The sequence below is a fragment of the Coregonus lavaretus genome (assembly GCF_964263955.1).
Source record: "Coregonus lavaretus genome assembly, chromosome: 5".
In the NCBI taxonomy this organism is placed as follows: Eukaryota; Metazoa; Chordata; class Actinopteri; order Salmoniformes; family Salmonidae; genus Coregonus; species Coregonus lavaretus.
Window position 1 is genome coordinate 19,557,593 of NC_139992.1, and position 23,933 is coordinate 19,581,525.

At 48.5% G+C, this 23,933-nt stretch overlaps 2 protein-coding genes across 2 annotated transcripts in view; both read right to left on the minus strand.

Annotated features, from left to right (window-relative positions):
* LOC311129163 (interleukin-1 receptor type 1-like) overlaps positions 1-11,721 on the minus strand; it is a 36,408-nt gene extending 24,687 nt beyond the window's left edge. Inside the window, exon 1 of the mRNA XM_084161469.1 lies at positions 11,343-11,721. The gene's annotated coding sequence lies outside the window, so the exon portion shown is untranslated. The remainder of the gene's footprint in view (positions 1-11,342) is intronic.
* Positions 11,722-20,132: 8,411 nt separating this feature from the next.
* Positions 20,133-23,711, minus strand: LOC311129699 (interleukin-1 receptor type 1-like). Its single transcript, XM_084162106.1, has 4 exons — positions 23,592-23,711; positions 23,282-23,425; positions 21,047-21,220; positions 20,133-20,748 (listed from the first exon to the last, which is right to left on the minus strand). The coding sequence occupies exons 1-4, from the start codon at positions 23,683-23,685 to the stop codon at positions 20,309-20,311; spliced, it is 852 nt and encodes a 283-aa protein (XP_084018232.1). The 5' UTR covers positions 23,686-23,711; the 3' UTR covers positions 20,133-20,308.
* Between the last annotated feature and the right edge of the window lie 222 nt (positions 23,712-23,933).

A 23,933-nucleotide genomic window follows, 5' to 3' on the forward strand; every position in this document is an offset into this window, starting at 1 on the left:
TAAACTCCGCCCCTGTGCGTTCTATTCTAAGAAGCTCAGCCCGGCGGAGCGTAATTATGACGTAGGGGACAGGGAGCTGTTAGCCGTGGTTCAGGCCCTAAAGGTGTGGAGGCATTGGCTTGAGGGGGCTCAACACCCTTTCCTCATTCTGACTGACCACCGTAACCTGGAGTACATCCGGGCAGCTAGGAGATTAAACCCTCGTCAGGCTAGGTGGAACATGTTCCTGACCCGGTTTGTTTTTAAGATCACATACATCCCAGGGTCCCAGAACGGTAAGGCAGACGCCCTGTCCCGGCGGTATGACACAGAGGAGAGGTCCATTGAGCCTACTCCCATACTGCCGGAGTCTTGTCTGGTGACTCCGGTGGTGTGGGAGGTCGATGCGGAGATCGAGCGGGCATTGCGTACCGACCCTACTCCCCCAGAGTGTCCTGTGGGGCGGACGTACGTTCCGCTCGAGGTTCGTGATCGCCTTATTTATTGGGCTCATACATCACCCTCCTCTGGACATCCAGGTATTGGCCGGACAGTGCACTGCCTTAGCGTGAAATACTGGTGGCCAACGTTAGCTAGGGATGTGAGGGTTTATGTCTCCTCCTGCTCGGTGTGCGCCCAGTGTAAGGCGCCTAGACACCTGCCCAGGGGAAAGTTACATCCCCTGCCCGTTCCACAACGACCATGGTCCCACCTCTCGGTGGATTTTGTGACCGACCTTCCCCCCTCCCAGGGGAATACCACCATTTTGGTCGTTGTGGATCGGTTTTCCAAGGCCTGTCGTCTCCTTCCAATGCCGGGTCTTCCTACTGCCCTACAGACCGCTGAGGCCCTATTTACCCACGTTTTCCGGCACTATGGGGTTCCCGAGGATATAGTGTCTGACCGAGGTCCCCAGTTCACCTCCAGAGTCTGGGGGGCATTCATGGAACGCTTGGGGGTCTCGGTGAGCCTTACCTCGGGTTACCACCCAGAGAGCAATGGGCAGGTAGAACGAGTCAACCAGGATGTGGGTAGGTTTCTGAGGTCCTATTGCCAGGGCCGGCCAGAGGAGTGGTCAAGGTATATCCCCTGGGCAGAGATGGCACAGAACTCTCTCCGCCACTCCTCCACCAATCTAACCCCTTTCCAGTGTGTGTTAGGGTATCAGCTGGTTCTGGCACCTTGGCACGAGAGCCAGATCGAGGCTCCTGCGGTGGATGAGTGGATTCGGCGCTCGGAGGAGACGTGGAACGCTGCACATGTCCATCTGCAGCGGGCCATCCGTCGACAGAAGGCGAGCGCCGATCGCCACCGCAGTGAGGGACCGGTGTACGCACCGGGAGATCGAATCTGGCTCTCGACTCGAAACCTGCCCCTCCGCCTGCCCTGCCGGAAGCTGGGTCTGCGGTTTGTGGGGCCTTTTAAAGTCCTGAGGAGATTGAACGAGGTGTGTTACAGGTTACAACTGCCTATTGATTATAAGAATATTAACCCCTCGTTCCATGTGTGTCTTCTCAGGTCGGTGGTAGCTGGTCCACTCCAGGAAGGTGAGATAGGAGAGACCCCTCCGCTCCCACTGGACATCGAGGGAGCTCCGGCGTACACGGTCAGGACCATCTTGGACTCGAGACGTCGGATGGGGGGTCTCCAGTATCTCGTGGAGTGGAAGGGGTACGGCCCGGAGGAACGGTGCTGGGTGCCTAGGAGGGATATCCTAGATCCATCCCTCCTGACTGAGTTCCACCGTGGTCATCCCACACGCCCGGCTCCGCGTCCTCCTGGTCGTCCCTGAGGCCGGGGTCGGCGCACGGCTGGAGCCGCGCGTCAAGGGGGGGGTACTGTCACGGATTCTGCCGAGGCTGCTCCTCCTCCTTGCTCGGCCAGGCTTCGGCGTTCGTCGTCCCCGGAGTACTAGCTACCACCATTAGATGTTTCGATGTTTGATTGGTTTGGTCTGTCTGTTGCACCTGTGTCCGTTTGTGTCTGATTATGTGTCCTATAAGTTTCCTGCTTTGTGTTTGTTAGTTTGTGTGTTATTTTCCGCCTGTCAGTTGGTGTCGCTTGTGCTGTACTCTGGACTTTGTGTATAGTGACGCACTGTATTTGCGTTGTCGCTCGCCTCCTTCTTGTTGAGGTCGTTTATTTTCTATTGTTATACAGTTAGTAAAGCCTATGCGTCCTGCGTCTGACTCCTCAACCGCATCCACATCAACGCTGACACTAAGGGGACAGGACAATTTCACCACATCAAAGGGACGATGGACGGGGCCATGTACCGTCAAATCTTGGGTGAGAACCTCCTTCCCTCAGCCAGGGCATTGAAAATGGGTTGTGGATGGGTATTCCAGCATGACAATGACCCAAAACACACGGCCAAGGCAACAAAGGAGTGGCTCAAGAAGAAGCACATTAAGGTCCTGGAGTGGCCTAGCCAGTCTCCAGACCTTAATCCCATAGAAAATCTGTGGAGGGAGCTGAAGGTTCGAGTTGCCAAACGTCAGCCTCGAAACCTTAATGACTTGGAGAAGATCTGCAAAGAGGAGTGGGACAAAATCCCTCCTGAGATGTGTGCAAACCTGGTGGCCAACTACAAGAAACATCTGACCTCTGTGATTGCCAACAAGGGTTTTGCCACCAAATACTAAGTCATGTTTTGCAGAGGGGTCAAATACTTATTTCCCTCATTAAAATGCAAATCAATTTATAACATTTTTTACATGCATTTTTCTGGATTTTATTGTTGTTATTCTGTCTCTCACTGTTCAAATAAACCTACCATTAAAATGATAGACTGATCATGTCTTTGTCAGTGGGCAAACGTACAAAATCAGCAGGGGATCAAATACTTTTTTCCCTCACTGTAGATTGCACACAGGTGGACTTTTTTAACTAATTATGCGACTTCTGAAGGTAATTGGTTGCACCAGATCTTATTTAGGGCCTTCATAGCAAAGGGGGTGAATACATATGCACGCACCACTTTTCCGTTATTTATTTTTTAGAATTTTTTGAAACAAGTTATTTTTTTCATTTCACTTCACCAATTTGGACTATTTTGTGTATGGCCATTATATGAAATCCAAATAAAAATCAATTTAAATTACAGGTTGTAATGCAACAAAATAGGAAAAACGCCAAGGGGGATGAATACTTTTGCAAGGCACTGTACTTTGGTCATCATACTTTGATCTGCTTTCCTTCAAATATCATCAAATTTCATGAAAAACATGATTTTGAATAGTCTTAAATAGTTACATTTGAATGATAACATGTTCACTTAGGATCTCACTTGGTGAAGTCCATAGGGGAATTTGCTGTGTAGAGGCAATCTGGGGCAGGCCTTTAAGGAAAACAAATTATATTTGACTACAGGAGTCACCACGGTAGTCAACAACCACAGCCCGTGGCAGGCAGGCAGGCAGGCTAATACCTCATACCTCATACCTGGAACAGGGCCAGACACATTCCCCATTCCACCACAGAAAGACTGACTGACATCTCCAGGGCTCTGGTGTTAACTGGATGACTAAAGGTAAAACATAAAACAACTGTAACGGAGAGAGAAAATGATCACCCGGGGTGAGCAACACTAACCCGGGAGAACTACCCTGCTGCATTCAAACCCTTAACAAGAACACCTGATTCTACTAGATGCTCACCAATATATTGATTAGTTGAATCAAAAAAATCTAATCAAAGTTTATTGCTCGCATACACAGTTTAGCAGATGTTATAGTGGGCGCAGCGAAATGCTTGCATTACTAGATCCTAACAGTTCAGTAAAATGTCAAACATCAGGTGTGTTATAGCAAAAGTGCATACTCAGTAGCTGTCCAGGAGCAGGGTTGGCCATCCCTGGAGTGATGATACTGTGCAGCACAAGAGTCTTGAGGTCAGTGTTTTGAAAGCTAAGATTCCTGTTCCCAGCTGGTCTGGATTGACTCACTGCATGACTTGAGTCTTGGAGTTTTCAATTCCCTCCTTCAATACAAGCTTGACTCTTTATCAAGGGGGGATGTTTGGTTGACTGGCCAGTTTATACTAAGTCTGACAGACACACTTCACAGTGGAGGTGTATAACTGTTTAACTGTATAACAGCTGTTATTACAACTAAGTTATCAACTGTGAGGTGTCACACTACCTTTGTCCACTTGTAATGAGAGTGATATCAAATGTACATTCTGCTACTACATGGAGTTTAGTTCGATATCTTTGCTTTATATTGGGTAACATCAGTGTCTATTCTGGATGATGTGCCATTGACGATATGCATTTAAAAATATATATTTTAGACATTTAGCAGACACTCTTATCCAGAGCAATTAGGGCTAAGTGCCTTGCTCAAGGGCACATCAACAGATTTTTCACCTAGCCGGCTCAGGGATTCGAACCAGCGATCTTTCAGTTACTGGCCCAGCGCTGTTAACTGCTAGGCTACAGTGATAAGGCTGTGCCTTGACAGAAGCACTAAAGGATGTGGAAACAAGAGTGCTAGTAGGCACCAGAATGAAATCTACATCTGTGCTCCCATTTGCCCATGGTTATGACGCCCATCAAACAAGAGTGCTAGTAGGCGCCAGAATCGGATTGATGTTGAGTCGACCATAATGACTGCTTGTGCGATACAGGAAATGATCTCTCTACTTCTCAGCACAACCACCACATCAAAACACACTGATGGAGAGATTAAAACAAAGTGACAGAAAGATAAAGATAGAGAAAGGTGTTCACTAAGATTAAAAATGAATGGTGCCAACAAACGGAGAGAAAGAGGATGGATTAATTAAGTTAGATGTTGGTATTATAATGTGTGCTTTATTATATCTCGATGTGGTCCAATTTGTAGCTACAACTCAGAGCAGTCTCCTTGAAAAACATATATCCTTAGTAGGCCTACATCTGTGCTCCCATTTGCCCATGTTTCTTGGAGATCATTTGTATGGTAACATTTTATGATACTCAACTCATCCTGTGGTATAAGCACATTCATCCAGTAACTGTTTCATTACACCTCAAATTAATGTCACTATACTGAAGGTGTCTGTGCACACTTTGTAAAGCCATATGACATGGTTATGACGCTCATTATTTAATTAAATAATGTGACACAGAGGTTGGTAAATGACATAACATTTTATAACATCTGGTTATTTGTAGCATGTAATAACATATGACATAAGTTGTCATGCAGACTGTGTAACAGTTGACATTAGAGCATATGACAACAGTCCACAGTCATCTCCTTTTTCTTGATCACGATGAGGGAGAGGTTGTTGTCCTGGCACCACACGGCCAGGTCTCTGACCTCCTCCCTATAGGCTGTCTCGTCGTTGTCGGTGATCAGGCCTACCACTGTTGTGTCATTGGCAAACTTAATGATGGTGTTGGAGTCTTGCCTGGCCATTCAGTCATGAGTGAACAGGGAGTACAGGAGGGGACTGAGCACGCACTCCTGAGGGACCCCCGTGTTGAGGATCAGCGATGTGTTGTTACCTACCCTTACCACCTGGGGTCGGCCCGTCAGGAAGTCCAGGATCCAGTTGCAGAGGGAAGTGTTTAGTTCCAGGGTCCTTAGCTTAGTGATGAGCTTTGAGGGCACTATAGTGTTGAACGCTGAACTGTAGTCAATGAATAGCATTCGCACATAGGTGTTCCTTTTGTCCAGGTGTGAAAGGGCAGTGTGGAGCGCAATAGAGATTGCATCATCTGTGGATCTGTTGGGGCGGTATGCAAATTGGAGTGGGTCTAGGGTTTCTGGAATAATGGTGTTGATGTGCGCCATGACCAGCCTTTCAAAGCACTTCATGGCTACAGACGTGAGTGCTATAGGTCGGTAGTCATTTAGGCAGGTTACGTTAGTGTTCTTGGGCACAGGGACTATGGTGGTCTGCTTGAAACATGTTGGTATTACAGACTCAGACAGGGAGAGGTTGAAAATGTCAGTGAAGACACTTGCCAGTTGGTCAGCGCATGCTCGGAGTACACGTCCTGGTAATCCGTCTGGCCCTGCGGCCTTGTGAATGTTGACCAGTTTAAAAGGTATTACTCACATCGGCTATGGAGAGTGTGATCACACAGTCATTCGGAACAGCTGATGCTCTCATGCATGTTTCAGTGTTGCTTGCCTCGAAGCGAGCATAGAAGTGATTTAGCTCGTCTGGTAGGCTCGTGTCACTGGGCAGCTCGCGGCTGTGCATCCCTTTGTAGTGGAGGGCATAGCGGGATTTCTTATAAGCTTCCGGGTTAGAGTTCTACTCCTTGAAAGCGGCTGCTCTACCCTTTAGCTCAGTGCGGATGTTGCCTGTAATCCATGGCTTCTGATTGGCGTATGTACGTACAGTCACTGTGGGGACGACAGAACACAGGAGGGTGTTCTTTAATGGAAGCCTTTCAAACAAAATCCAGGTAGGATCAGGAATTCCCCAGGGCAGCTGTCTAGACCCCTTGCTTTTTTCCATCTTTACTAACGACATGCCACTGGCTTTGAGTAAAGCCAGTGTGTCTATGTATGCGGATGACTGCGTATTCATATACTGACTCCAGTCGTGTGGAGAGGCAGAACATTGTTGGCGGAGGTACTTCCCTATTTCTTGGTTCAGGCGTTCCGTCTGCCCGTTGTTCTGGGGATGGTACCCGGAGGAGAGGCTGAGGGCGATCCCCAGTCGGTCACAGAAGGCTCGCCACACCCGGGAGACAAACTGGGACCCGCGGTCAGAAACTATGTCCTCCAGAATCCCATACAGACGGAACACCTGCTGGAACATACACTCAACCAATTCCATGGTGTTAGGTAAATGAGGAAGAGGAACCAGACACATTTTTGAAAAACGGTCTACTATGACAAGGATGGTGGTGTTACCAGAGGATTCAGGAAGGTCTGTGATGAAGTCAACAGCTATAAAAGGTTGAAGCTTACCAGGGAGATGACGAGGGCTTTTGGTTTGGGCGCAGACTGGACAGGAGAGTACGTAATCCCTTACGTCGGATGCCAGTGAGGACCACCAGAACTTACGGGCTAGAAGTTCGGTGGTTAATGTAATGCCCGGATGTCCTGACCCCAAGGACGTGTGACACCATTGCATCAGTTGGGGTCTAACAGCTGCTGGTACGTAAGTCTTCCCAGCTGGTGTCTCAGGAGGAGCCGGGTCTGAGGTTAGGGCTTCTTGTATAGCAGAGTGAACCTCCCACTGTACCGGTTCCATAATGCAAGAGGATGGAAAAATGGGTGTAGGGTCTGAGTTACTGGTCGGAAGGTCAAACTGGCGGGAGAGAGCATCAGCTTTTACGTTTTTCTTTCCAGGGATGTAAGTAACATGAAAATGGAAGCTTGTGAAGAGAGCCCAGCTGGCTTGTCTGGAGTTTAACCTCTTGGCCCGTTTGATATATTCCAGATAATGATGATCTGTTTAGGATGTTGTGCGCCCTACAACCAGTGGCGCCATTCCTCGAGGGCCAGCTTGATGGCGAGGAGTTCTGTTCCCCAAATCGTAATTCCTCTCAGCGGCGGATAACTTCCTGGAGAAGAAGGCACTGGGATGTGATTTGGGAGGTGTTGCCACCCACTGAGAGAGTATGGCTCCTACTACTTTGGAGGCATCCACCTCCAGGGTGAAAGGAAGGGTCGGATCATGTTGGCGAAGGAGAGGAGCTGAGGTGAAGAGGCATTTCAAGTTGTTGAAAGCAGTCAGGGCGGTATCAGTCGTTTGAAGAGTCCGGGTCTTTTGGCTGGTAAGGGCAGTGAGGGGAGCGGCAGTAGAACTGAAGTTCCGAATGAACTGTCGATAGAAGTTGGAGAACCCAATGAAACGTTGGAGTCCCTTAACAGTGGTGGGTTTGGGCCAGTTATTGACAGCGGTGACTTTGTTCTCATCCATGCGGACCCCTCCAGGTGTCAGTACGAAACCGAGGAAGTTTACATGGAAGGTGCTCTTTTCAGAATTCACATAAAGGTTATGGTCAAGGAGCCGTTGAAGAACCTTTTGTACATGCTGTATGTGTTCCTTCAGGGAGTGGGAGTAAATCAGGATGTAATCAATGTAGACGATGAGAAAGCGGTTGATCATATCCTGGAAAAGATGTTGTATAGATGTTGGCGTGGCCCACTTGTTCAAGGGTCGCTGGGATCAAAGGAAGAGGGAAACGGTTCTTGACCGTGACGTCATTCAGGGAACGGTAATCAATACATGGACGGAGACCACCGTCCTTTTTTCCAACGAAGAAGAAGCTGGACGCAGCCGGGGAAGAAGGACGAATTAAACCATTTTCGAGTGCTTCATCAATGTAGTTCTCCATTGCCTCATTTTCCGGGATAGATAGGGGGTAAACATGGCCCGTCGGTGGGGACACTCCAGGGAGTAAGTCAATAGCACAGTCCACTGGGCGATGTGGTGGCAGAGTGGAGGCCTTGATTTTGCTGAAGACATTGCTGTACTGGGCGTATTCAGATGGTATAGTGGGTGGCACTGCAGAGTCCTCAATGGTGGTGTTTCTGCAGGGTAGGCTGAGACAACTGGTGATGCAGGTAGAAGACCAGGACAGTAGTTCACCTTGTCACCACGAGATAGCAGGGTCGTGACGGCAAAGCCAGGGGTGTCCGAGGATGAGTGGCTGTTTGGGGAATGATAGTTCCATGAGTTGAATGGTTTCGGTGTGGAAGACTCCAATCTGGAGGGTGACGCTCTGTGTCAGGTGCGTAATGAAGCCCGTGCCCAATGGCTGCCCGTCCAGGGCGTTAATCCTTAAGAGAGGGGTGACAGGTGTAAGATCAATGTCAAGCTCTTGTACTAGCTGGTGATCAATAAAATTACCTGCTGCGCCCGAATCTATCAAGCCCTCTACGTACTTAGTAACCCCCTTTGCGGTTATCAACACTGGGATGGAGAATTGCTTCTGGGAGATATTTAGAAATAAGGACACGCCTACCTGCATGGCAGCGGAGGGACCCTTATCATCTCTCCGTGGGGGGCGAACAGGGCAATGGCTGAGTAGATTATCTTTCCCTCCACAGTATAGGCAGAGCCCTTCTTGGATCCGCCTTTGACGTTTGATACGCGGGAGAGGAGCATGGCCCAACTGCATGGGCTCTGGAAGACTGGAACGGGATGACGGAACCATGGAAAGAGAAGGTTTCAGGTTCCTGGGTGTCAGAGTTCTTCGACGGTCGGCGACGAGGTGGTCGATGGAGATACGAATGTATTGATTTAAATCCTGAAGGTCACCTCTACAGGCCAACTCCGCCTGAAGTTCCCTGTTGAGCCCTCTTCGGTAGACGTAAGTAAAGCAGCCTCACTCCATCCACTCCCTGCAGCCATGGTGCGGAACTCGAGGGTATACTCGGCAGCTGAATTGAGTCCTTGTTGAAGTTCTATGAGGAGGTCTCCTGGAAGGAGCGTGATCGAATACCTCTTTGAAGAGGGTGTGGAAATGGGTCTCGGATCTGAGTTCTGTGCTGTTGGCAGTCCATATGGCGGTGGCCCAATCCAGGGCTTTGCCTGTGAGCAGAGACACAAAATCCACCCTGCTCTTGTCGGTGGCAAAGTTAGTGGGGTTGTGCTCAATGTATTTGCTGCATTGCATCAGAAATCCCTGACATTTCCCAGGTGAACCGTCATACTTTCCAGGCATGGATATGAATGAAGGAGGGCTATGGGTTACGATACCTGGCATCGGAAGAGTAGGGATAGGCTGATGGAGAAGATGGCAGATTTCCTCCATACATTCCTCTTGCTGGGTTAGGCGCTGCTGTAGCTCCGCTGAATCCGTTCAATTTTTTGGTGAAGTATTCTGTAATGAATAGTCAGGGAGAAAAAGGGTGTAGATTCACGCGCAGAGCGCGGCAGGTGTTTATTTCGCCTTCACAAAAGGCAGGAATCGTGTTCACAGGCAGGCAATGGTCATACACAGGTAGGCTAACAGGCAGGAGAATCCAAAACTAGGACTGAAGGCTATAACTGGTTGTCACAAACGAACTAAGAAAAGGTTTAGTAGAGTCAAAATGAACAATACCTCACAAGGCACAAACAGAATGAACTGAACTAAATAAGGAGCTAATGAGACCAGGTGAGTAACAAACACAGGTGAAATCAATGAACAAAAATGAAAGACAGGGCTACGTTCAAGAACACAGAGAAACATGGCTACATTCAAGATCACAAGGTTGACTAAGAAAATAAATACAGAACCTTACACTACACAAATCAAGTTTGTATATGGGTGGTTCTACAACTACTGGCACTTTTGGCATTTTTTTTTTTTTTTTGTTTCTTGAAAGAAACTTGAATTTACATAAATAATGTTCTACTTTTGTCAGGAACCATAAACTGGTATTGACTGTGGCCATTTTATTCAACAAGACATGGATTTATGTAACGGAGACGCAGGGAGAGGAAGCAGGTGCAGTAGTGAGTTTCATGATTAAGAACATGGACAGATCGAAAACAAGGGAAGCGTATGGACAAGAAAACATAACCAATACTGCCTGACCCGATGAGTGCTACAGTGCTTTGCAAAAGTATTTATCCCCCTTGCCGTTTTTCCTATTTTGTTGCATTACAACCTGTAATTTAAATGGATTTTTATTTGGATTTCATGTAATGGACATAAGGCTGTCGTGGTCTAAGGCTGTGCCACTAGAGATCCTGGTTCGAATCCAGGCTCTGTCGTAGCCGGCCGTGACCGGGAGACCCATGGGGCGGCGCACAATTGGCCCAGCTTCGTCCAGGGTAGGGGAGGGAATGGCCGGCAGGGATGTAGCTCAGTTGGTAGAGCATGGCGTTTGCAACGCCAGGGTTGTGGGTTCGATTCCCACGGGGGGACAGTATGATTTTTTTTTTATGTATGCACTCACTAACTGTAAATCGCTCTGGATAAGAGCGTCTGCTAAATGACTAAAATGTCAAATGTAATACACATGTAACCCTCTCACCAGGCTCGAATTTGACTCTCAAGATATTACCTTATTTAGAATATCTGAACAGCATGGGATATTAGGTGAGAAGGACATCTCCAATAAGAATCCCTATTGTAAACTTGCTAGGGTGAATGACAAATAGGGTATTAACTTCAGATAGAATGATTATAGACTTGGTTATTGGTATAAGGATATGCTTTCCCATGCATTAAATGAAACTGAAACAGTAAATGACTCCACCAATACAACAGACACAAGGTTCAAGATCTATATTAATCAAATGTTCAATGTATCACATCAAAAGAAATACAAATTATAAACCCCAATGATTTTTCCACAACCCATGTCCAAATTATTTGCAAGCTTGCTTAAACCCTGGGCGCGCGTTGGAGCTCAAAAAAATGACGACATACATAAAGTCCCGAAGTCCACCACACATTTGTAGTTACTCACTACTTGTAGATAATGCCTCAGCAAAATATAGTAGTTCCGTGCAGGTGTCCTCACAAGATCCACAGCGAACACAGCTATCAATGCAGCCAGTAATCCGTAGCAGCAACAGACATCCGTTTGAAACCCGAACTGATCGTCACAAGCAATTCTCTCCAAGTCTTGAACGATGCTAGGCTAACCTCTAGGATGTCGAATGTCTCCACAATGTGACGGCAGCTTCAGTCTCTACTAGGTCTTTCTTAACGAACTAATAAACACTCTCTTATAGAAATAAAATCAGGATTTCCCTTTAAAACAAACTCTGTAGGTATGGTTTTGTTTTCTCTATCGTTTCCTTGGGTCATTTTTCCTTCTCTTTCCCAGCAACCAGTCCACTCTCCCATTGGCCACAACTTAACAAGTTACCTCATTGGTCAAAACTTTAACGAGATACGTGGTAAATTTAAACTTTATTTTTTTTTTTTAAACATTGCTTCAAAAGAAATGCATTAATGACATTACAAATCAGGAGCTATTCGATCACCTTTTAAATCTAATACCAATGAATTATAACAAATAAACTCTATACTTGGTTTTAGCAAGGTATTACACACAAAATAGTCCAAATTGGTGAAGTGAAATGAAAAAAAGAACTTCTTTCAGAAAATTCTAAAAATAAATAACGGAAAAGTGGTGCGTGCATATGTATTCACCCCCTTTGCTATTAAGCCCCTAAATAAGATCTGGTGCAACAAATTACCTTCAGAAGTCACATAATTAGTTAAATAAAGTCCACCTGCGTGCAATCTAAGTGTCACATGATCTGTCACATGATCTCAGTATATATACACCTATTCTGAAAGGCCCCAGAGTCTGCAACACCACTAACCAAAACTCACGGACCAGGCAAGGAGGGCATTAATCAGAGAGGCAACAAAGATACCAAAGATAACCCTGAAGGAGCTGCAAAGCTCCACAGTGGAGATTGGAGTATCTGTCCATAGGACCACTTTAAGCCGTATACTTCACAGAGCTGGGCTTTACAGAAGAGTGGCCAGAAAAAAAGCCATTGCTTAAAGAAAAAAATAAGCAAACATGTTTGGTGTTCGCCAAAAGGCATGTGGGAGACTCCCCAAACATTACATTTACATTTTAGTCATTTAGCAGACGCTCTTATCCAGAGCGACTTACAGTTAGTGAGTGCAAACATTATTTTTTATTTATTTTTTTCATACTGGCCCACCGTTGGAATCGAACCCACAACTCTGGCATTGCAAACGCCATGCTCTACCAACTGAGCTACATCCCTGCCGGCCATTCCCTCCCCTACCCTGGACGACGCTGGGCCAATTGTGCACCTCCCCATGGGTCTCATGGTCACGGCCGGCTACGACAGAGCCTGGATTCGAACCAGGATCTCTAGTGGCACAGCTAGCACTGCGATGCAGTGCATTAGACCACTGCGCCACTCGGGAGGTACTGCGCCACTCGGGAGGTACTCTGGTCAGATGAGACAAAAATTGAGCTCTTTGGCCATCAAGGAAAACGCTATGTCAGGCGCAAACCAACCACTTCTCATCACCCCAAGAACACCATCCCCACAGTGAAGCATGGTGGTGGCAGCATCATGCTGTGGGGATGTTTTTCTTCGGCAGGGACTTGGAAACTGGTCAGAATTGAAGGAATGATGGATGGCGCTAAATACAGGGACATTCTTGAGGGAAACCTGTTTCAGTCTTCTAGAGATTTGAGACTGGGATGGAGGTTCACATTCCAGGAGGACAATGACCATAAGCATACTGCTAAAGCAACACTCGAGTGGTTTAAGGGCAAACATTTAAATGTCTTGGAATGGCCTAGTCAAAGCCCAGACCTCAATCCAATTGAGAATCTGTGGTATGACTTAAAGATTGCTGTACACCAGTGGAACCCATCCAACTTGAAGGATCTGGAGCAGTTTTGCCTTGAAGAATGGGCAAAGCTCCCAGTGGCTAGATGTGCCAAGCTTATAGAGACATACCCCAAGAGACTTGCAGCTGTAATTGCTGCAAAAGGTGGCTCTACAAAGTATTGACTTTGGGGGGGTGAATAGTTATGCACGCTCAAGTTTTCCGGGTTTTTTTTCTTCTTTCTTGTTCATTTCACAAGAAAAAATATTTTTGCATCTTCAAAGTGGTAGGCATGTTGTGTAAATCAAATGATACAAACCCCCCCAAAAATCCATTTTAATTCCAGTGTCACGACTTCATCCGAGGCTGCCTCCTCTCTTTGTTCGGGCAGGCTTCGGTGTTCGTCGTCACCAGCCTTCTAGCCACTGCCGCTCCTCATCTCATCATTCTATTTTTTTTCTTGTTTATTACACACACCTGGTTCATATCCCCTCATCAGTACCTGTATAAGTGTTCCCTCTGCCCCCTTGTCTTTGTGTGTGATTGTTTATTGTGAGGATAGTGAAGCTCGTGGTACTCCTTGTATTTTGTATCAGATCCAGCCACCCACATCCCAGCACCCAGAGGGATCCATATATTCCGACCACGGGATTTAGACGGGACAGCTGCCAGGGACTCCTCCTACAACTGGAGCTATATTATTCTACCATCATCCCGGCCCCATCGGAGCGGGAGAAGGTGTCTGCCCTCGTCTCCTGCCTCTAGGGGAAAGCCCTGGAGTGGGCCAATGCAGTCTGGAGTGAAAGAGGAGCCGCGTTGGACAACTACGGGGAGTTCACTCGCCTCTTTCGGTCCGTCTTCGATCACCCGCCCGAAGGTAGTGAGGCGGGCAAGCGGCTGGTCCACCTGAGGCAGGGGACAAGGACCGCGCAGGACCCCGGCTGGGCCTGGGTGGAACGAGCAGGCCCTCATTGACCACTTCTGGTGCCATCTACGAGAGGATGTCCGAAGGGAGCTAGCCTGCCGGGACACCATGTTGTCCTTTAATCAACTGGTGGACATGGCCATCCGGTTGGACAACCTGCTGGCTGCTAGAGGACGTCCTGGAAGGGGCCTGCCCGTTCCACCCCCCCAACCCGGATCACGAGCTGATGGAGCTGGGTGGAGCGGCGATCCGGGAAAGCGGAGGACGACAGCCCCAGTGTCCCTCTAGTGGAACGAGAGGACTTTCTCCTGCACGCTGTCGTGGGCTTTCTTTTGGGTCTTGAGGCGGCAGGCAGGGCACTCTCGCGTCACCCCAGGTATCGAACACCCACACTCGTTCAGAGCCCTCTGCTGCACACTCTACCCTACCCATGCACTTTCCTGATTACATTGTAGTTCCCCAGTGTAAGGCGCTGGTCGATTCAGGCGCAGCTGGGAACTTTATGGACAGGTCATTTGCACATAGTCTAGGCATTACATTGGTTCCCCTATCCATTCCACTCCCCATCAGAGCACTTGACAGTCGACCACTAGGGTCCGGGTTCGTTAGGGAAGTTACAGCACCAGTCACTATGGTTACGCACAAGACCCATAGCGAGCAAGTCACCTTTTTTATTATTGAGTCTCCTGATTTCCCTGTTGTGTTAGGTCTTCCCTGGTTAGTACTACACAACCCCACCTTTTCATGGCTGCAGAGGGTTCTCACGTGGTGGGCGTGAGAGTGTCAGGGTAGGTGTCTAGGTGTTTCCATTGGTGCAACCACGGTGGACAGTCCAGACACTACCTCCACCGTGCGCATTCCCCCCCGAATACCTCGATTTGGCGTACGCATTTTCCAAAACGCAGGCGACCAAATTACCACCTCATCGGGCGGGGGATTGCGCGGTAAACCTCCGGGTAGACGCTGTGCCTCCCAGGAGTCATGTGTATCCCCTGTCGCAGTCTGAAACGGAGGCGATGGAGACATACGTCTCCGAGTCCCTGCGTCAGGGGTTCATACGTCCCTCCACTTCGCCCGCCTCAAGTTTATTTTTTGTGAAGAAGAAAGACGGAGGTCTGCGCCCTTGCCTTGATTACCGAGCACTGAACAAGGGGACTATACTTCATAGTTATCCTCTACCCCTCATTCCATCTATGATCGAGTCAATGCATGGGGCACGTTTCTTCATAAAATTAGATCTCCGGAGTGCGTACAACCTGGTGTGTGTCCGAGAGGGGGACGAGTGGAAGACAGCATTCAGCACAACCACGGGGCATTACGAATACCTGGTGATGCCGTACGGTTTGATGAATGCTCCATTTGTCTTCCAGTCCTTTGTGAACGAGGTGTTTCAGGACATGCTTGGTCGTGGTGTAGTGGTCTACATCAATGACATTCTGGTGTATTCCCCTACGCGCAGCGAACATGTGTCCCTGGTTCGCAAAGTGCTGGCCCGACTGTTGGAACATGACCTTTATGCCAAGGCAGAACAGTGTCTGTTTTTCCAACAGTCCGTCTCCTTTATCGGATACTGCATTACCACCTCAGGTGTGGAGATGGAGGGAGATCGCATTTCAGCCGGGCGTATTTGGCAGACTCCAACCACGGTTAAGGAGGTGCAGCGCTTTATTGGCTTTGCCAACTACTATCGGAGGTTTATCCGGGGCTTTGGCAAAGTCGCAGCTCCCATTACATCTCTGTTGAAGGGTGGGCCGTCCCGACTCCGCTGGTCTGCTGAGGCTGACAGGGCCTTCAGTAACCTGAGGGTCCTGTTCACCTCAGCCCCGGTACTGGCCCATCCCGAACCATCACTAACGTTGGTAGTGGAGGTGGATGCGTCCGAGGTTGGGATAGGCGCTGTCCTATCTCAACGCTCGGGCACGCCACCCAAGCTCCGCCCCTATGCCTTCTTCTCCAAGAAGCTCAGCCCGGCGGAGCAGAACTACGACGTTGGTGATCGGGAGCTGTTCGCTGTTGTCCGAGCCCTGAACGTGTGGAGGCACTGGCTCAAGGGGAGCGAAACATCCCTTTCCTCGTCTGGACGGACCACCATAACCTGGAGTACATCTGGGCAGCGAGGAGGCTGAATCCTCGCCAGGCCAGGTGGGCCCTATTCTTCACCCGGTTTGATTTGACTCTATCATACATTCCGGGTACGAAGAACGTGAAGGCAGACGCACTGTCACGGCTGTACGACACAGAGGAGAGGCCCATAGACAACACCCCCATACTCCCGGCCTCCTGTATTGTGGCGCCGGTAGTATAGGTGATGGACGCGGACATAGAGCGGGCATTACACACAGAGCCATCTCCACCTCAGTGTCCAGCTGGGTTGCAGTACGTGCCTTCTCTTGTCCGTGACCGTCTGATCTATTGGGCACACACTACCCCCTCCTCTGGTCACCCAGGTATCGGTCCTACAGTGCGCTGTCTGAACGGAAAGTACTGGTAGCCTACCTTGGCTAAGGACGTGATGGTGTATGTCTCCTCCTGCTCAGTGTGCGCCCAGAGTAAGGCACCTAGGCACCTCCCAGCAGGTAAGTTACAGCCCTTACCAGTTCCACAACGGCCATGGTTACACTTGTGTATTGACTTCCTTACTGATCTTCCCCTCTGTTAAGTTAACAACACCATCCTGGTCGTTGTGGACCGCTTTTCCAAAGCCTGCCACCTCCATCTGCTGCCCGGTCTCCCCACGGCCCTGCAGACTGCGGAGGCACTGTTTACACACGTCTATCGGCACTATGGGGTTTCCAGAGGATATAGTGTCTGACCCGGGGTCCCCAGTTCACATCCAGGGTCTGGAAGGCGTTCATGGAACGTCTGGGGGTCTCAGTCAGCCTGACTTCCGGTTTTCACCCCGAGTCTAATGGGCAGGTGGAACGGGTGAACCAGGATGTGGGTAGGTCCTACTGCCTGGAGCGGCCAGGGGAATGGTCGGTGTTCTTGCCATGGGCCAAATATGCCCAGAACTCTCTCCGCCACTCCTCCACTAACCTAATGCCATTTCAATGTGTTTTAGGTTATCAGCCGGTTCTGGCACCGTGGCATCAGAGCCAGACCGAGGCTCCTGTGGTGGATGACTGGTTTCAGCGCGCGGAGGAGACGTGGAACGCTGCTCATGTCCACCTCCAACGCGCCATGCGTTGCCAGAAGGCCAACGCTGACCGCCACCGCAGTGAGGTCCCGGTCTTTGTACCGGGTGATTTGGTATGGCTCTCGACCCGGAATCTACCCCTCCGCCTACCCTGCCAGAAGCTGAGCCCACGGATTGTGGGGCCGTTCAAAGTCTTGAGGAGAATAAACGAGGTTACTTGTATGTCATTACTCCCTCCAGATTACCGTATTAAAATCCATGTGTCTGAGGTGCGGGAGGTCCCTCCGCCCCCTCTGGACAGCGAGGGGGTCCCGGCGTACTCCGTCCGTTCCATCCTGGAATCGAGGCGTCGTGTGGGGGGCCTTCAGTACCTTGTGGATTGGGAGGGGTACGGTCCGGAGGCGCGGTGATGGGTCCCGGTGAGAGATATCCTCGATCCCTCCCTGTTGCAGGATTTCCACCGTCGCCATCCGGCTCGCCCTGCTCCGCGTCTTCCTGGTCGTCCCCGAGGCCGGTGTCGACGCGCTGCTGGAGTTGCGCGTCAAGGGGGGGGGGGGGGGTACTGTCACGACTTCCTCCGAGGCTGCCTCCTCTCCTTATTTGGGCAGGCTTCGGCGTTCGTCGTCACCGGCCTTCTAGCCACTGCCACTCCTCATCTCATCATTCCATTTGTTTTGTCTTGTTTATTACACAAAACTGGTTCATATCCCCTCATCAGTACCTGTACAAGTATTCCCTCTGCCCACTTGTCTTTGTGTGTGATTGTTTATTGTGAGGATAGTGAAGCTCGGTGGAGCTCCTTGTATTTTGTATCGCCAGGTTATTTTCCCCATGTGCCTTGTTGGTTCCAGTGCACCTGTTTTGCGCACAGGACAGTTTTGACGCTTTACTGCGTAACTCTGTATTCCGGAATAAATCCTGTTATTCTGTGATTTACCCTCCTGCGCCTGACTCCTTCAAATCACCCATCACATCCAGATTGTAAGGCAACAAAATAGGAAAAATGCCAAGGGGGGTGAATACTTTCGCAAGCCACTGTAGATAAATGGGGAGTAATCAAGGTAGTGATGAAGTCCAGGTGTGATGAAGTCCCCCCTGACGCGCGGTTCCAGCCACAGGGGGACGGCAGCCAGGGGGACGGCCCCGAGGGCGAGGAGCGGGCCGGTCCGGACAGCGAAGAAGGAAATATCTGATGATGTTGGGATCTAGAATGTCGTCCACCGGGACCCAACACCGCTCCTCTGGACTGTACCCCTCCCAGTCCACCAGGTACTGGAGCCGACCCCCACGACGTCGGGAGCCCAGGAGGGATTTGACGGCATAGGCGGGGCACCCCTCGAGGAATCGGGCCCACTCCCCCTGTCGGTCCTTTCGACGTATCGGTGGTGGGGGCTCCCATCTGATGGGCGAAATAGAGGGAGCACTGGAGTAGGAAGCCACGGCATTTAGATGGAGTCCCATCATATTTGTCCGGGAGGGACAATCGGACATCGTTGACCTGGGAGGACTGCTGGATGGGCTGGGGTGCTAGCTCGCTGGGGCGACTCGTGGTAGAGAATCCTCCGCTAGTTGGAGGTGACGCCCCTTGGGTAATGTCGAGGTGTTGAAGAATGCGGAGGACCTCATCTATAGTCGTCCCCAGTTGCGTCAGCTGGTCGTGGTGTTTGCAAAGTAGGCGTCCCTGTTCACCTACCATCTGGGAGATGTCTTGATTACCTGCTGCTTCCATTTGTAGAGGCAGTATTCCGTAACGGAGACGCAGGGAGTCAGGAAACAGGTGCAGTAAGTGAGTTTAATGATAACGTACATGGAGAGATACAAAACAAATTTACTTGGTTAATATGATCAGTTATCATTTGATGAATTCCAAACACAACATGTTGAGACGTATTCTTTTAAATAGAAGCAATTCCAGATGAGTTATAGCCGTTGCGGTAATGACGCAGAATATTCTCTTATCTTGACATATTCAAAGTTACTTTTCTTGAAGGTGGTGATAAATCCAGCCTGGTCACCCATCATACAAGTCAGTATTTGACGTCCCTCCATGTCTGAGGACATCAGGAGATGACGTGGAAACCGGCCACTAGGGGCAACAGTGAGCGCTGTTACCTTCAAGAGTCGGCTGGAGTGGTGTAAAGCTCACCTCCATTAGACTCTGAAGCAGTGGAATTGTGTTCTCTGGAGTGATGTGTCACGCTTCACCATCTGGCAGTCCGACAGACGAACGCTACCTGCCCCAATGCAGTGTCCAACTGTAAAGTTTGGTGGAGGAGGAATAATATTCTGGGGCTGTTTTTCATGATTCGGGCTAGGCCCCTTAGTTCCAGTGAAGAGAAATCTTAACGCTAAAGCATACATTGACATTCTAGATGATTCTGTGCTTCCAACTTCGTGGCAACTGAAGACAGTGTGTTGTGGTAGCCAGGTGGACCTCATGACATACAGTACATTCGTAAAGTATTCAGATCACTTGACTTTTTCCACATTTTGTTACATTACAGCCTTATTCTAAAATAGATTAAAATGTATTTTTAGAAAACAATAGAAAACATGAAAACATAGACAGTATAAAAAACATTAGCTGTAAGCAAAACATCATTCACATTAAACACCTTGCGTTTCTATAAAACACAAAGGGCATATTTTACTTGCCGTTGCAATAAGAAATCGATTTCACACAAAGTTATAGAAAATAAGTATTAACAGGTGTGATGATGATGATGACCCTTACGATTCCTACCACATCCTGTATTAGGAGGAAACTCACACTAAAAAATAATTGTCTGCAAGACAATAATATTTAATCATCCTATTGGCAAGGTAATCATTCAGAATCCTTTAAGAGTGACCAGCTGTTCCACACCGGTATCAGTCACACATAAATAACTGGATTCAATAATTTTTCATGAAAATGTGTTGAGAGAGTCAGGTACCAGAAGTCCTTTCATTCAACAGATTTCCTCGTTATGTCTAACACTGTCCTCTCCAAAGCCCATCCATCCCATCACAACTTCATCAGGCTGTTCTTCTCTGGTCACCTCGTCCTCGTGCCCCTCACTGGCATATAATACCTCAGTTCCTTCCAGAAGCGTGAGGACAAGGAAAGAGAGGGTGAGGAGAGAGGGGACGAAGCCAGCTCCCCTCTCTTCTCCTCTTCTCCCCACCTCCCACACCTCAACCCTCTGCTACTCTTCCACCAGCAGACGGCGCCCTGGCGCTCCCGGAGGTGGCGCACCGACTCGGGGAAGAGGGTCAGCTGTGTGGGGGAGACCTCCTCCAGCTCCACAAGGACCACCTTAAGGGAGCCCTCCAACAGGGCACGGTGCATGGCCGTCTGCCTCTCGAAGCTCTGCCAGGCCTCCAGGACACCACTGCTGCTGTCACTGTGGCTTCCACTGCAGAACGTAGAGCCAGAGTAGACCAGGAGGAGACGCCGGCTTGCCAGCATGCTCTCCTCCACTGCATCTACTATGGCTAGAGAGGGAGGAGGGAGGAGAAGAGGGGGAAAGGGAGGAGGGAGGAGAAGAGGGGGAAAGGGAGGAGAGAGGAGGGAGGAGAAGAGGGGGAAAGGGAGGAGGGAGGAGAAGAGGGGGTCAGGGAGTAGGGAAAATTGTTATTAAAACATTGTTCTACCATTGAAATGGTTTCTGAAGGTCTTTATGATTTCAGAAAGGTTTCACATATTTCATCATCATGCTACTTATGTACTAATGCCAAGGCTAACTTAGTCTTCTGGAACCTGGAGCCTCAGGGTCGAGCTGAGATGTCATACCTTCCCCTGGTAGGCTGTCCCGGCCCAGTATGAACAGCCTGTAGCCACACCTCCCCTCCAGAACCTGGGGCAACATGTGGAGGGCAAACATCTCTGCCTCCCCACAGGCTCCGCCCCCATCCCCAAACAGACGGGGGTATGCCACGTACGCATCATACAACTTCCCATCAGAGTCTGCCACATGCAGGATAGGGACAGGTAAAACAAAATAGATGTGTTAGTGCTGGGCTAGAGCAAAAGCCTCCACAAACCTGCCTAACAGAGGAGGCTTGGTTATTTATGACACCATAGTTGCTTGTGTTTTATGGTTACATGGCCTATTTAGTGCCTTGTATCAAACTTCCTCTCTGTTTCCTCTGAGTCATGGAAAATGCTGTGCTTGCATAGCTGTGGGATGTGCTACAATACATTGCTACACTTGCTACTGATTTTACTTGTGGTCAGGTGGGGAGTGGGAAACAAGTGTTGGATTCTAACTTGGAATATACTTATTCATGTTACCATATTAGAACCGGGTGTATGGAAAGTTACTGAGTGAGAAAGGGGAGTGCAGAGCTTACATTCTGTTGGAAAATGTTGTTCTTAAATCTCATGTACCCTATGGAGAGAGGCAAAGGGCAACAGTCTGGTTTCAGTCACTGCTAAGGTAGGACAGCCGTGGAGTAGGGAGGAGTGAGGAATTCGGCCCGAGGTCAGGTCAGATGAAGTGAGGAGGAACAGTCAGTCCTGTCACACACATACAGTTGAAGTCGGAAGTTTACATACCCCTTAGCCAAATACATTTAAACTCAGTTTTTCACAATTCCTGACATTTAATCCTAGTAAAAATTCCCTGTCTTAGGTCAGTTAGGATCACCACTTTATTTTAAGAATGTGAAATGTCAGAATAATAGTAAAGATAATGATTTATTCAGCTTTTATTTATTTCATCACATTCCCAGTGGGTCAGAAGTTTACATACACTCAATTAGTATTTGGTAGCATTGCCTTTAAATTGTTTAACTTGGGTCAAACGTTTCGGGTAGCCTTCCACAAGCTTCCCACAATAAGTTGGATGACTTTTGGTCCATTCCTCCTGATAGAGCTGGTGTAAGAGGCCTCCTTGCTCGCACACGCTTTTTCAGTTCTGCCCATAATGTTCTATAGGATTGAGGTCAGGGCTTTGTGGTGGCCACTCCAATACCTTGACGTTGTTGTCCTTAAGCCATTTTGCCACAACTTTGGAAGTATGCTTGGGGTCATTGTCCATTTGGAAGACCCATTTGCGACCAAGCTTAAACTTCCTGACTGATGTCTTAAGATGTTGCTTCAATACATCCACATAATTTTCCTTCCTCATGATGCTATCTACTTTGTGAAGTGCACCAGTCCCTCCTGCAGCAAAGCACCCTCACAGCATGATGCTGCCACCCCCGTGCTTCACAGTTGGGATGGTGTTCTTCAGCTTGCAAGCCAACTTTAAAGGCACAGTCAACTTAGTGTATGTAGACTTCTGACCCACTGGAATTGCTGTGAATTATATGTGAAATAATCTGTCTGTAAACAATTGTTGGAAAAATTACTTGTGTCATGTACAAAGTAGATGTCCTAACCGACTTGCCAAAACTATAGTTTGTTAAAAAGAAATTTGTGGAGTGGTTGAAAAACAAGTTTTAATGACTGTATGTAAACTTCCAACTTCAACTGTATATTTCCATGCCCATGAAGGTTCTAGCAGGAGGCTACACCAATGAGAGGAACCAAATACGTTCCTGACTAGCAACAGAGATGTATTGGCTGTCTAGATATGCAAGGGGTTGACTCCGCCTAGTAGGAAGGTATAAATATATGTGATTGTGTAAACATCTTTGTCTTTGCAGCTGTATGACCCAGTGGGTGAATAAACTTTGTTTGAGCTTTTTCTAGTTGTCCATTTGAGTTTTTACTCAGTTTGTTCAGAACCTAACACAAGCAATGCAACATGCGTGTGTGTGTGGGTTTAAGTGTCGGCCTGGGGGTTTGTGGGGAGACATGCTGTATGTGCATTTCTGTCTGTATCTGGTGTAGGAATGTATATTTATGTTAGTGCGAGTTTCCATTTCGTGAAAGCACAGTATGCAATGAGTCTGCAGATAGTGTGTGTGTGTGCATGAGTGTGTGCATGTCTGCGTGTGCGCGCTCAGGCATGTTTCTATTAATGTTTCCATGAGTGTGCTTGTGCAGTATATGTGCGGTAAAGTGTCTCTCATTGCGTACCTGTGTTTGTGTAGAGAAGCGGGAACATCCTCCTGAGCGACAGCACGATGTCGATCTTGAAGCGATGGTAAATAACAACACTAACAGTAAACACCAATACCAGACTGGTCAGTAGTACCCCAATAGGGAGCAGATAGTTTGGATCTGTGCAGAAAAAGAGAGAAGATAGCATTTATAACAGTTTTTTCAAAAGTGGTGAGGTTGCAGTTGTTATAATACACTATCAAAACAAGGGTAAAGGGACAGGATAATATGTGTGTGATCTCTTTTGAAACACCTTTATGTTATCCTCCAGACAGTATTGTGTAACCTGTAGGCTGTAGTATGAAGAAGGCTAAAGAAATGCCTCTGTCACTGGAAACCAAACACGTGTAGTTGATGTAAAAGTCTTCCTCTTCCACCATCAAGAAATTCAAATGACGCTCCAACCATACACCCTTCTCCTTTTTCCACTCCCTGGTTTGGGGGGGAGGGAGGGGGGGGGGGGGGGAGAAGACAGACAAGTTCCCCCTTGTGAACGCACAATCAAACCATCATGGCAACAGTTAACATAACATACACTGTTAACAGATAACATACACTGTTATTGGCGCCTGAGGGGATGGGTGCCGTTTTACGGGCTCCTAACCAACTGTGCTATTTTGTGTGGTTT